Genomic DNA, 13,472 nt, shown 5'->3' with positions numbered 1-13,472 from the left:
ATGGCCCTGGGACAGAGGCTGTTCATCACTATGTCCCCGGGAGCAGGACGTCTTCAGGGCACGCTGCAGGCTCTCGTCTTCCTAGGCGTCCTAGTGGGCATGGTGGTGCCCTCGCCTGCAGGCACCCGGGCCAACAGCACGCTGCTGGACTCCAGGGGCTGGGGCACCCTGCTATCAAGGTCTCGAGCCGGACTAGCTGGAGAGATTGCTGGGGTGAATTGGGAGAGTGGCTATTTGGTGGGGATCAAGCGGCAGAGGAGGCTCTACTGCAACGTGGGCATCGGCTTTCACCTCCAGGTGCCCCCCGACGGCCGGATCAGCGGGACCCACGAGGAGAACCCCTACAGTGAGTGCCAGCTGCAGCCAGTTGGGAAGCTGGGGGCTTGGGCTCAAGCAGGGCTAAAAGACAGTGGGGACTTGCTCAGGTGCATGGGGTCCTATTATAAGGAGAGAGGAGTGTTATTCCCAAGCATAGCCACCTCCCCCAGACTCCCTTGGACTGTACTGAGTTGCAGGCTTAATATGCTGAGGTCCAAGCATTCTGGTGTCCTTTGCCATCACCCCACAGAGCCCCGGTGGCACTAATTACTTCAGCATTACAGGCATATCCGTGGCCGTATAATACCACCAGAACCATCAGCTTGGAAGCCGTAAGGCAAGGGTGGTGAGAGTAAGTGAAGGTACTGGGACCAGATAAGACCCAAGCTGATTTTTACATAGCTTCCCTCTTTGAGAAGGAAAGGCAATTTGCAAAATTTCCTGCTGAACCACATCATTTTTATTCCAACCTGCCCTCTCTGTCCCCAGGCTCCTTGTCCTACAAGCTGATGGGTTGCTGCATAGATAGACTCCCCGTCCAAGGAGGGACAGGGGGTGCAGGATCCAGGCAAGCCATCAGCCACTGTGTGGCTGCAGTGTTTGCAAGTTCAGATGGGTTAAGATTTGTTGAAACATGTGTAGTATCTACTTTATTAAAAAACTAGTCAGCATTCATTTTTCTACCCCAGGCAAGAACCTCATGTGATTAAGTCAGTGAAAGCTAATCTGTTGTAGACATGCTGTAAGCCTTGGCTCTGATGTCAGAAACCCCTTGTGGAACTGGATCTTTGACAGTATAGTGGCAGGACTTGCCGAGTCCAAAGTGAGATCAGGGATAGAGGTGATAAGGGTCTGGCTTTCTAGGAGCAGGGCACGGGCTTAGATGTCCTTGTGGCATCACCTCTAGACCGACGTCCCACTCTGCTCTGCACAAACCTTGGGTAATGTGACCCCCTTTCTTTGTCAGGCCTGCTGGAGATTTCCACAGTGGAGCGGGGTGTGGTGAGTCTCTTTGGAGTGAAAAGTGCCCTCTTCGTTGCCATGAACAGTAAAGGGAGATTATATGCAACGGTGAGTCCATTGGGCTGGGGGTGGGAGGGCTCCAGGTTGTGGAGTTGCCGCTTACACGGTTGAAGAAAATACTATAAAAGCTTGAGTAGAGAAGTGCATATCTGTCTAGAACAAGAAGGAAGGGCCCGGGACAGTAACAGGCCTGAAGCTCACGCTTCACTCGCTTCACAGTTAATTCGCTTCTGCTCAGGACCATTTTTTCCTGACCCTTCCGTCCTTTGCAATTAAATCGGATCATAGCTCAGGAGGCTACTGGTTCTGAAGGAGACCTGCACCCTGGCATAAAGCCGTCACCCAGGCTTATGGTCGGGTGTGATCCCCTGAACTGGAGAGGCCCAGAGCATCAAACCTGCCTTTCAGCTTGGGGTGCTGTTCCCCGAGCCCCTGCCCTCACCCTGAGAGGTACCCCTGCCTAGAGTGCAGCACACCTTCAGCAGGGTGTTGAAAGTTTACTTTAAGGTTTTAAGTCCTCTGACCCCTGATCCCATAGGCTGGAGAAGCACCCTCCTATTCTACCCTCTGGGCTGACACCCCACCTCTAGCCCCCTCCCCCTCTCAGATCACCCCTGGGTGGGCGAATGCGAGCCCTTTGGTGAACCTAGCTAACCTCTAAGCATATTTACCAAAATCTCTGCTCTCTTTGACCCTCTCCATATTGGGGCTCTCCTATGATTCAGCTTATTCCAAAATATGGGCTGGGAAAACATCGCCATGAAGTTGAAGAAACTGGGCGTTCTTTTGACAGAAATAAGAAGGCTAAAAAGGTAGACCTCTGAGCAATTTTCAAGGAATACCAGAGTTATTTATGGGAAGGGCGTGGAGTGCTGTTCTACCTCTCCTTGGAGACAGACCGAACATCAAGAAGTGAGCAGAGAGATCTGGGATTGATGCCGGGTTCTGGGGAGGCTATCCCTACAGAGGAGGTCTGCTACCTACCCAGAGAGGGTGCTCAGGTGGCCTCTTCCCCGTAATCTTTAGTGCCGACACTGAGCCTGGGTTGGTTTGCATGGAGACAAGGCACGGATTAAAAGTGCGTGTCTGAAGTAAGAGGAATAGCTGGAGGGTAGGTGGTGCCAGGAACCAGAACTCGGGCCCCAGTCTGTACACCAAGCGCACTTCTGCTGCAGGTGTTACGCGCATTACCTGCAGAGCCTGGAGGCAGGTCCACACACAGCCCTGACTGGACAAGAGAACTTGGAAACCCCGCGTCCCATCTGTAAAGGGAGGATGAAGATCGCACGCACCTCCCGGGGGTGCTGGGGGATAACGGTTGGAACGCACTCCTCAGGGTGCCCGACAAACAATAGGTGCTCAATACAGGGTGGCTATTATATTATCTAAGGTGGGCGAGGCACCCTGTTGTGAAGCTCTGCACCCCTCTTTCCTAGAAGTGAAGCATGTAGGAGGACCTTCTGCACCTGCGGCATCCCGGTAACTTGTTCCAAGTACAGACTTCAGGGACCCCATCAGGGATGCTCAGTTCAGCAGGGCTGGGATGGCGGCCTGCAGATCAGTTTGTTTGCTGTTTTTGAAGCTTCTCTGGGGTTTCTGAGGCACAGGCAGGCTTGGGGACTACCAGGCTACATGGCCTTTGGAGGGTTGGGCAGTTGAAACCCAGCATGAGGTTTGGAATTCCAAGACATCCTTTTTCTCAGACACCAGTCTGTGCAAAGGTGGTGGAGAACAGGGGAGGCCACCTGGGACCAACATAGGTTTGGGTGTAGCAGGGCCCCTTCCTTTGGAGTGAGTCATTCTAAAAAGTCCCTTCTTGCCAGCCTGCACAGTGCAGTTCCTGGGATCCCACTGATTGGAGAGCCAGGAATGGGGGTTGTTGGCTGTGGCACTGTCTGCAAGGGACCACTAGGCAGGTAGATCTTTGGGAAGGAAGCCCAGACGACAGAAACCCTTACATAGTATTTCTTTCTTCTTACCCGGAAAGATGTTCAACTCTGAGGCAGGGAAAGAGTATAAATACAGGAACATTTGTCCACTTGCCACTTGAAATATGTGGCCCTGGTAAGAGAACCTAAATGAGATTCCAAACTCAGAGCTTTAATCACAATCAGAGAAAGCACTGCGGGGGGGGTGGCGGGGGGCTCAGTTTAGTGTCTAAATCTTGATCTCAGCTCAGGTCTTGATCTCAGGGCTGTGAGTTTAAGCCCTGCATTGAAAAAAAAAATTAGAAAAGAAAAGAAAGAAAGAAAACATTTAGAAAGCACTGCAAAGGGGTAAAGCATTGAGTAGGGAAAGGGAAGGAGCCCCCCTTGAAGTGTGGGCTGACTCCTGCTGTAGGAGACACCCGTGCCCCGCCCCCAGGGCCCATGACTTCAAAGAGGGTCAAGTAGGTCCATAAGCTGGAGGAGTCACTCAATGAACACATCCAGGGAAAGGGGGGGCTGTCCTGAGGAAAGACATTGTGCACACTGCGCCCTCCCCCTCCCATTCCCCTGGAGCATTACGTCCAGGAGCGCCTTGTCTGAGGTGGGAGCTTGTGCTCCCTGGAGCCCAGGGCCTGGGGACAGAGAGCAGGGCTGGACGAGGGTGTCTGGCTGAAGTGTGCCCCAAGCTTGGGCAACTGAAGCTTTGTGTGGCTGTCCAGCAGATGCTGCTGAACCACCTCTAGCCCCTTGACCCCCTCCTGCTGCCCCTCGGGGGCCTGTTATCACAGTCTAAAAAAACAATTGCCAACTGATCTCCGGAGCCAGGAAGACTCCCGCTGGGTGATGATTTCATTCACACTATTTCCCTTAAGCCCCTAGAGCTGCCTCATCTCCCTGGGCTCAGCTGCTATGGCCTGCAGCTAAATGAGATTTCTCATGGGGGGGAGGGGACCCATGCTGGGGTTGGGGACAGGGGACAGCTCATGGGCAGAGAATAAGAGCCCAGAAAAGCCACCCAGGAGAAGTAGCCTCCTACATGTCTCACCTCTAGGAAAGAGGGGCGCAGAGCCTCATGGCAGGGTGCCTCTGCTACCCCATATTGAGCACCTACTGTTTGTCAGGCATCTTGCGGAGTGCTTTCCAAGCATTATCCCCCAGCACCCCCGGGAGGTGCGTGTGATCTGTATCCTCCTTTTACAGATGGGACACAGGGTCTTTAAGTTCACACAGTCACAGCTGTGTGCAGACCTGCCTCTGGGCTCTGCAGGTAATGCCCAGAAAGCCCACGGCGGAAGCGCATGGACTGTGGGACTGGGACCCGAGTTCTAGCTCCTGCTGCACCTACCCTCCACTACTCTTTCATGTGGGGCAAGGTCACTGACCTTCTCTGGGCCTGGACCTCTGCTCTCTGGGTGTAGCCAGAGGCAGAAATCAGTGAATTCCAATCCCCTTCATCCTTTTAACAGTAAAATTGAAAAAAAAAATCAAGGATCTCCAACTGACGATGTTCTATGAGAATCCTTTGGCCAAGAAAAATGTATGCTGACAACAAGCTAGTAGGAATTTGGTTATGCTTTGCAGCGATTTTAGTTTTACTAATTACAACTGTGTCTACATCCTTTTCATCAATAGTAGTATGACAGCATGCAAAACACAGTATTTGTTTCATCCATCAAGGCCTTTGATTGTTCCTTCCGGCATTACTTTGGGAGAAGGGAGGACCAAGCCATGCCCTAGCTCAGCAGCAAAGCTCAGAGAACAGATTCCTGAGGGGACTTGTCAGCTCCAAGGGGAAGGACTGGGGGTGGGACCTGAGAGCCGTGCCTGCTACAAAGAGCTCCACAGGAATGAGAAGAATGATATGCCTGCTGAAAACCTTTGCAAACACTTCTAAATCGACAACGCAGTTGTGTGTTAGGAAAGGGAGTTGCCATAGACAGACCTCCTCAGAGCTGAGAGACGTTATTTCTCCATTTCAGCTAAGGACAGAAGAAGAAGCAGTCCAGGGCTGCAGAAGGAAGGGTCTTAAGAAAAAGAGCCTTTTTTTTTTCTTTTCGTGACTCCCCACCTCCTTAAATACCCACCCTTCCCGTGCATACTCACAACCGGGAGTAAATAGGGGCAGGTGGCCAAGGGCAGCCCTGGGAGGAAGAATTTTAAAGACAAGCATCCACCCCCAGCAGTCTGGGTGACTTAGCTCTGCCTGAAGACAAGAGGATGGATGTCTCATCCACCTGCCCCACTAAAACGGGCATTTCCGCCAGAGGTGACATGCTGAAACAGCCCTCTGCAAAATGCCCTTCTCCATGGTAAGAGCTGATCGCTTTGGAGTTTGGTTCCACATAAGTCTGATTAGACCTACATGGAATTTAAGACGTTGTCACGCTGGGGCCTGAGTCCCAACAGGCCCAGGAAATGTGATCTGGTGGAATTATTTTCATTTGTTCAAGTAATAATATATGGTAGCTGCTTTTATTAACACGGCGTTCACTTGGCACAAGTACTTTTCTCACCAGAGCCGAGCAGCCAGCCCTCCCAGGCCATGAGAACCGGGCTCGGGATGTGGGAGACATGGATTAAGGGGCTGGGTCTGGACACCACGTTGGGCATCAGTCTGGACAGTGGGAAAATCCCATTGGCCTGAAGCATCGGCTGCTTCAAAGAGTTCAGGGAAATGGTTTTGGCCTCCTGCCACCTGAACCCCAAGGACGGGGCAGAGGGGTACAGAAAGGGACAGGCAAGAGAGATAGAGGGCTCTGAAAGCAAACTTCATTCACTTGGCTTGTTTCACTTTAAATCTGTACACAGTTCTGGAGGAAGCCTGGGCATCTGAGCAAGGCTAGAGAAAAAGAACCAAATGGAAAGAAAAGAAAGTAGGAAAACATTTTTTTAAAGGAGAGGGAATTTGAATATACAAAATAGGATGACGACGGAGAGCAAAGCACAGTGCGTACAACCACAGTCGTGCACATTTAAACAACGTTTCAGGAGCCCAGGTTGCTAGGAAAGGCTGGATTCTTAAACTGGATACATTCTAGAATGGAGGATATGGGCAATGCCCTCAGAGTTTCTTGCCTGATTGCCTGAATCACTCAGTTCATCTCCCTTCCCTTCCCTCTCCGCCCCCCTCCCTCATGCTGGCCCCACAGTTTGATTTCCTCTCTTGAGTTTGCAAACCACACTCGAAACATCTCCTGTAAGCACCTTCCAGATCAGAAATGAATCCTCCTGGAAACTGACGGGCAGGTTACTCTTCAGGGATGTATAAATTAGAACAGAGAGGAAAGCAGTGGGTGGCAGGGGCTGGACAGGACAAGGGGGGACCACCAGTTTCTGATACAAATGTTTCCTTACTCCATTTCCTAGCCCATGTTGTATCCTGAATTCCTTCCCTGCTTTAAATAATCTACTTACATGACTAGGTAATACATGAACATGGTATGAGGGGAGGGGGGTGGAAAAAGGTGCAAAGGAATATGCCATGGAAATTTAGTCCCCTTCTCACCATCATCTTGAAACAACTAGTATCCACCACCCCAGAGAAAGACACTGTACCATCCTTGTGCGTCCCTCCAGGAAGAACCTGTGTCCCTGTGAGTGTGCCCTCACTGTTATCTTATAAAGTCACACAAATAAGAGCCTCTTCACTTAACAATATGTCTTTTTTTAATAATATTTTTTATTATATTATGTTAGTCACCATACAGTACATCCCTAGTTTTTGATGTAAAGTTCCATGATTCATTAGTTGCGTGTAACACCCAGTGCACCATGCAATACGTGCCCTCCTTAATACCCATCACCAGCCTATCCCATTCCTCCACCCCCCTCCCCTCTGAAGCCCTCAGTTTGTTTCCCAGAGTCCATAGGCTCTCATGGTTCATGCCCCTTCTGTTGTGGAGGTCCCTTAAAAAGTTAAAAATTGAGCTACCATATGATCCAGCAATTGCACTACTGGGTATTTACCCCAAAGATACAGACGTAGTGGAGAGAAGGGCCATATGCTCCCCAATGTTCATAGCAGCATTGTCCACAATAGCTAAATCGTGGTAGGAGCCGAGATGCCCTTCAACAGATGATTGGATTAAGAAGATGTGGTCCATATATACAATGGAATATTACTCAGCCATCAAAAAGAATGATTTCTCAACATTTGCTGCAACATGGACAGGACTGGAGGAGATAATGCTAAGTGAAATAAGTCAAGCAGAGAAAGATAATTATCATATGGTTTCACTCATTTATGGAATATAAGAAGTAGGGGGGGTTAACAATATGTCTTTGAGACCATTTCAAGTCTGTGTGCATGGAAGTTCTGTATTTTTTCATGGCTTATAGTATTCAATTGTGTGAATCTGCCAGGAACTCAATTAACTGCATCCTTCCTAATAGACACGTGGCTGGTTTTGGTCTTTTACTATTATAGGTAATGTTGCAGTGAGTAACTCTTGTACATGTGTGGGAGTGTGCCAGTAAGATAAATTCCTAGAAGTGGGATAACTGGTCCTTTTTATTCTAGTAGATATTGTCAAATTGCTCTGTATAGAGGTTATAACAATATACACACCCACAGACGTTAAATGAGAATTCCTAGTCTTCATGCCCTCACCAATGAAAGAATATTATCAAGGGGTGCCTGGGCAGCTCAGTTGGTTAAGCACTGGGGCTCTTGATTTCAGCTTGGGTCATGGTCTCGGGGTAGTGAGATGGAGCGCCAAGTTAGGCTTCAAGCTGAGCGTGGAGTCTGCTTGATACTCTCTCTCCCTCTCCCTCTGTCCCTCCCCTCCCTGCTCACACGGTCTCTCTCTCTCTCTCTCAAAAAAAAAACAAAACAAACAAACACCTGACTTCTTTTAATCAAACAATTAAAAATGTTATCTCACCATTATGACCTAGATTTCTCTTATTAGGTGTATTTCTCATGTTCAAATGTTAATTGTATTTCCTTTTCTGTGAATGGTGTGTTCATAAACACTGTCCATTTTGCAGTTAAGGGTTCTGAATATAGTAACAAAATGTACTCTCTGACACATAGACATTGCAACTATTTATTATTTTATTTTTTTATTATTATTATTATTTTATTTTTTAAGTAGGTTCCACACCCAGCGTGGAGCCCAGCATGGGGTTGAACTCATGACCCTGAGATCAAGACCTGAGCTAGAGCTGGACCTCAACTGACTGAGCCACCCAGGTGCCCCAACATTGCAACTATTTTTTAACTGAGCTTGCTATTTACATTTTTGTTTTAAGGCAATTTTTTCCCAGGCAGAAGTCAAATTTATTGGTTTTGCTTTTTTTATGGCATCTAGTTTTTTGTGTCCCGCTCAAAAAGATCTTCCCAACTCAAGATTATTTAAACAATTTTTGTTTCTGGACTTTCAAGCCTCGCTTTTTCACATTTAAATCTTTGCTACTTGCAGAATTTATTGTAATGTAAGGAATGAAATAAGAAATCAAACTTTATTACTATTATTATTTACCATTATTATTGGATATTATCCAGTTGTTCCAACACCGTATTTTCTCTAGTGATTTGAAATCTTACTTTTATTTTATATCAATTTCAGATCCATTTTTATTTTATTTTATTTTTTAAAAAATTTTTTATTATGTTAGTCACCATACAGTATATCCTTAGTTTTTGATGTAGTGTTCCATGATTCATTGTTTGCGTATAACACCCATTTTTATTTTATATTGACATATATTTGGATCTACTTCTGAACTCTGTATTTTGTTCATCGATCTGCACCAGACCTTCTTTCTTTCTTTTTTTTTTTGTTTTTTTTTTTTAGAGAGAGAGAGAGAACACATGGTGTACATGTGCACACAGGCCAGGGTGGGGGGGAAGGTGGCAGAGGGAGAAAGAGAGAGAGAGAATCCCAAGCGGGCTCCATGCTCAGCGCAGAGCCCCACATAGGGCTCGATCCCAGGACCCTGAGATCATGACCTGAGTCGAACAGTCCAACACTTAACCAACTGAGCCACCCAGGCACCCCTGCACCAGACTTTTAATCAGCGTAGTTTTATTTCCCAATTAAATTTACAGTCAGTCCTGAGTGTATTTTCTCCTAGTGTTGTTGCTCCAGAGCTTAGCTCATCAACAATCTTAGTTTCCATGGCTGACTCTACACCCCATGCGCAGGTAAAGAAACCACGGTCAGGAGAGGCCCCAGAGAGTAGTGCCAGAGCGTCAGCCTCTGTGTATCCTAGTTCTGTGCCCTTCTCATACAAGCTCATGGTCTCCAAGTCACTCGGTCAATAACTGCAGAGCTTAAAAGTGAAAATGTCCAATAACCCATAGCAGGTTTTGCAGGAATGGCAATCCAGAGTAAGACAAAGTCTTTCAGGGCTTTTAATGTAAAGTAGTTCATTATAGAGAAGAATTATAGTAAAAATAGTATTTTTTACTTTACTGTGTGACAGGCGTTATACCAACGACTTTCTGTATGTTATTTCAATTCATGCTCACTCCAATACTATGACATAATTATTCTTACTGCCCCCCACTTCACAGATGAGAGAATGGAGGTTAAATCAAATGAGGGAAGGTTAAATCACTTGCCCAAGTTCGCATAGCTAAGTAAGAGGTGAATCATCATTGGTGTAATCTCAAAGCTAGTGCATACATATGCTCTGTACCCACTTTGATTAGTTTATGCACCCTACCTTTGGGAGAGTCCTTCCACAAAGACTTAACATTGATAACAAGAGTAACTTGTGAAAAGGCAAGCTCCCTAGTGTGGTACTAGGAAGCCAGCTGGTGTGGCTGACTAAAGATTTCACATTCGTCTCAGGTAAATTAACACTTGCGAAAGTGCTTTATAAACAATAAATGGGGGTGGTGGGGGGGCAGCGTGGGGAAAGGAGGAAGGGACAAAGGGCAGGGGGAGAGTGGGCTGTTCCCTCCTTACACTTGCACTGCCCCCTTGCTCACTCTCATGCTGCATTGAAGGAGCCGGTCATGGAGTAGGGGGAATAGGGGGGAGGGGAGGATCCATCTCTCTCCCTGTTACCCCTGTTAAATCATCATCCATTCAGCATCACGTACCTGACAAGACACAATCCTTGTCTCGGGCAACTTGGAGTCTATTGGGAAAGAAGAAGCTGTCCCTGGGGATCACACACTCTTGTGCATGCTGTCTGAGAGGTGCACCCAAAGAACGTTGGGAGTCTGGGAGCCTAGTGAACAAGCTCATGTTCATAACAGGAAGAGGCTCTGGTCCATCCCCCGCCTCCGGCCAGCCCGGGGTGCTCATAGTATGATTCCTTCAGAGAAGGTCAGACGACACCTCTGGCACAGCCCGCCAGCCATTGAGTGGGCTTTTTATAGCCGATGGCCTCAGTCAGCAGGAAGGAGTCAGAAATTACATCCCATCTCTCTCTTTTTGTTTCATTCTATCTTTCTTTTGAGACTGGATCCCAGATCTCCTGGCTCTCACCTTGCTCTCTCTTCCTCTAGACCTCACAGAGCCACTTCCTATCCAAAGCACAGAAACCTCCCCAGCCGCCCTCAGTGGTGGCCCCGAAGGCCTGGGGAGGAAAGGCCCTCTTTTCTAGGAATAAAGGAGGACGTGGGTGATATAGCGGGAATGAACTTGATGTGTGACAGGAAGTTCAGCATTCATTTTCTGAACAGATGGTCCACACGCACTTCTCTACCAAATTAGCACTGAAGGGGCTGATTTATCACTGGCTCCAGACTCCATGGCACCACCTGCCATAGAGGGAACCAGGTTCTCTTCCCCATAAAAATGGCTGCTCCTCGCCATCTCTGTTCCCAAACTTCCCTGGAGAGCTACGAATGTCTAGGAGGCACCAGGCATCTTCTGGGCTTAAAGTCAGAAACAAGAATGAACCTCTTTAAGGGGTAGCAAACCTAGGGCATAAACTGGGAAAGACAGAGTGGAAGGACACCAGTAGAAAGAAGAAAGAGTTAACATAATCAACAGACAACGTTGGAAAGGACTTGGGGAGTCATCTGCCTCCAACCCTCTGCTAACAGCTCCCCACTTGCACCCACAACATACAGCTTGCAGGAAGGGAACAAAGGCTGAGACGGAGGAGCCTGCCCAAAGTCACACAACTATGAAGCAGAGAAGCCACTAAGTGGAGCCCAGGCTCCCAGTCCTGCTCCTCTAGACCACCTCTCGCAGTGGACTTGAGAAAACAGCCTATTGTATCCTTTTCTGAATGGAATAAATTATCAGCCAGGTGCTTAGTGGAGAGCACCCTAAACTGAAAGTCAGGAGACCCACACCATGTGACACAGACCTTGATTTCCTCATCCTAAAGGAGGCAACGTGGGAAGGGTCCAAAAGAGCTCAGAAGTCTCTTCCTTTCTGACCTTCCATGACTCGGTTCACCTAGGATGGCTCAGATTCCCTACTGGTTGTCTTACAGAGGGGAGGGGAGGTGCACCCAGTAGGGGGCCTGCTACACCTCATTTATAATTGAGCCTCTGTTGTTTGTCCATTTCTTTGGCAGCCCAGCTTCCAAGAGGAATGCAAGTTCAGAGAAACCCTCCTGCCCAACAATTACAATGCCTATGAGTCAGACCTGTACCGAGGGACCTACATCGCACTGAGCAAATACGGACGGGTAAAGCGAGGCAGCAAGGTGTCCCCAATCATGACTGTCACTCACTTCCTTCCCAGGATATAAGGACCCTGAAAGGAGGCTTGCAGACTGAAAGCAACATCTTTTGTATTGGAATTTTGCACAAATGAACAATCCCCTTACCCCCCCATGACTCCTGAGTCAGCCTTCTCCTGTGATTGAGGAGAAGGCACACCGGACCCTATGGTATGTAACCAACCTAAGAGAGGGGTTGCAACCAATATCCTAGAATGGCAATGGATACATGCTCTGACCTCAACTGAGGAAAGAAGGTACATGTGGCATATGACTATGTGCACAGGGAAAGGCCAGGGTGGCAGTATGTGTGTTGGTGTATAACTATACATCTTTGTGTAGGTGGTCTGAGCGAAGGCATTGCAGAGCGTCAGGTTCCTTTCTCCCGGAATCTGCCTGCAAGAATGACACTTGTCAAACCAGCAGGATTGATGTGTACTCCCATTCTGCCTCTTTCCAATCACCCTTCCATTCAGAGGCCACTTGAGTGCATGCATGGGTTGCACAGGCAGTAGGGAGCGGCTGTCCTCTAAGCACAGAGGGCAGGGTGGGAGGGATTAGGGTTAACTGCAAAACAGAAAAAAAGTGGGCAGGCTCCAAACTTCCTGCCTCTGAGGACTCTGGGGAAACTGGGCTGCCCTGTTAGGGGAGCTGGAGGAGAAGGGATCCTCTTCTTGAAGCAATGGGGTAGAGCTGTGTCTTGGGCAGTTGGGGAAGGCCTGCTGGAAGTGGCGGAAGGGACTGGATGTTCTATGGATTGCCATTCTGCCCCGAGGATTCAGTGCTGTGTGTGACTCCAAGAACAAGCCGGGGCCAGGCTCCCTGCCCATAACTTTTCCTCACTTTGAACTGGGTCTTATTTTAACCTCAGATGACAAGGATCCTAATAATGGCAACCTCTTTGGCGAGGGGTGTGGGGGTGCAAAATAGGGCATGAAGGAAGTAGAGAGGCTTTGGACTGCAGATGATAATTCCTCTCCAGCTACGTCCGGGAAACTCACCCAAGTCCTCATCTGATACTCTCACTTCCTTCTTGGTCGTCCTCATCTCGCTTACACACTGGTGCCTGGATGCAGTAGAATGGGCACCATGACCTCCAGAGTTTGCCCCCTCTGGCCCCCCTACAGTAAGAGAAGAGTGATAATCCTGTGAAATCGAGCAGCCAAGCTGAAACAGCTCCTTGCTGTACAATGCCTTCTTGCCTCCTGTCCTTTGAGAGTATTTAAAGCAGAGGTTCCCCCAAGTGACTATAAATGTTGTCTGCCTGGAGCCTTCAGATTCCTGAACCATTGGAATGTTCCTAAATCTGAAACCAGAGAGAGCCATATCAGAGTGCAAATATTTTCAGCATACGTGAACCATCAAGTTACAAAATGACCTGACACCCTCTGCTACTCTCAGGGGCCCCTGCCTGCAAGACAACCCCTCATCTGCTACAAATACCTTCATCTTCGACATACCTCTCTATTTGCAGATGCGGCCATCTATAGATAGATCTGAGCTGAGCGACTATGAACTGGACATGGAGGTTGGCCATCCAATGGAGGCATCATACTGGCCACCTCT

The 13,472-nt window shown here is 48.4% G+C and overlaps 1 protein-coding gene across 1 annotated transcript; it reads left to right on the top strand.

Annotated features, from left to right (window-relative positions):
* Positions 1–11,994, top strand: FGF6 (fibroblast growth factor 6). The gene is made up of 3 exons (XM_008704878.1): positions 1–346; positions 1,286–1,389; positions 11,760–11,994. The coding sequence occupies exons 1-3, from the start codon at positions 1–3 to the stop codon at positions 11,934–11,936; spliced, it is 627 nt and encodes a 208-aa protein (XP_008703100.1). The 3' UTR covers positions 11,937–11,994.
* Positions 11,995–13,472: the final 1,478 nt, after the last annotated feature.

This window comes from Ursus maritimus, unplaced genomic scaffold (genome assembly GCF_017311325.1).
Source record: "Ursus maritimus isolate PB19 unplaced genomic scaffold, ASM1731132v1 scaffold_26, whole genome shotgun sequence".
Taxonomy (NCBI): Eukaryota; Metazoa; Chordata; class Mammalia; order Carnivora; family Ursidae; genus Ursus; species Ursus maritimus.
This window is presented reverse-complemented; position numbering and strand designations above follow the sequence as displayed.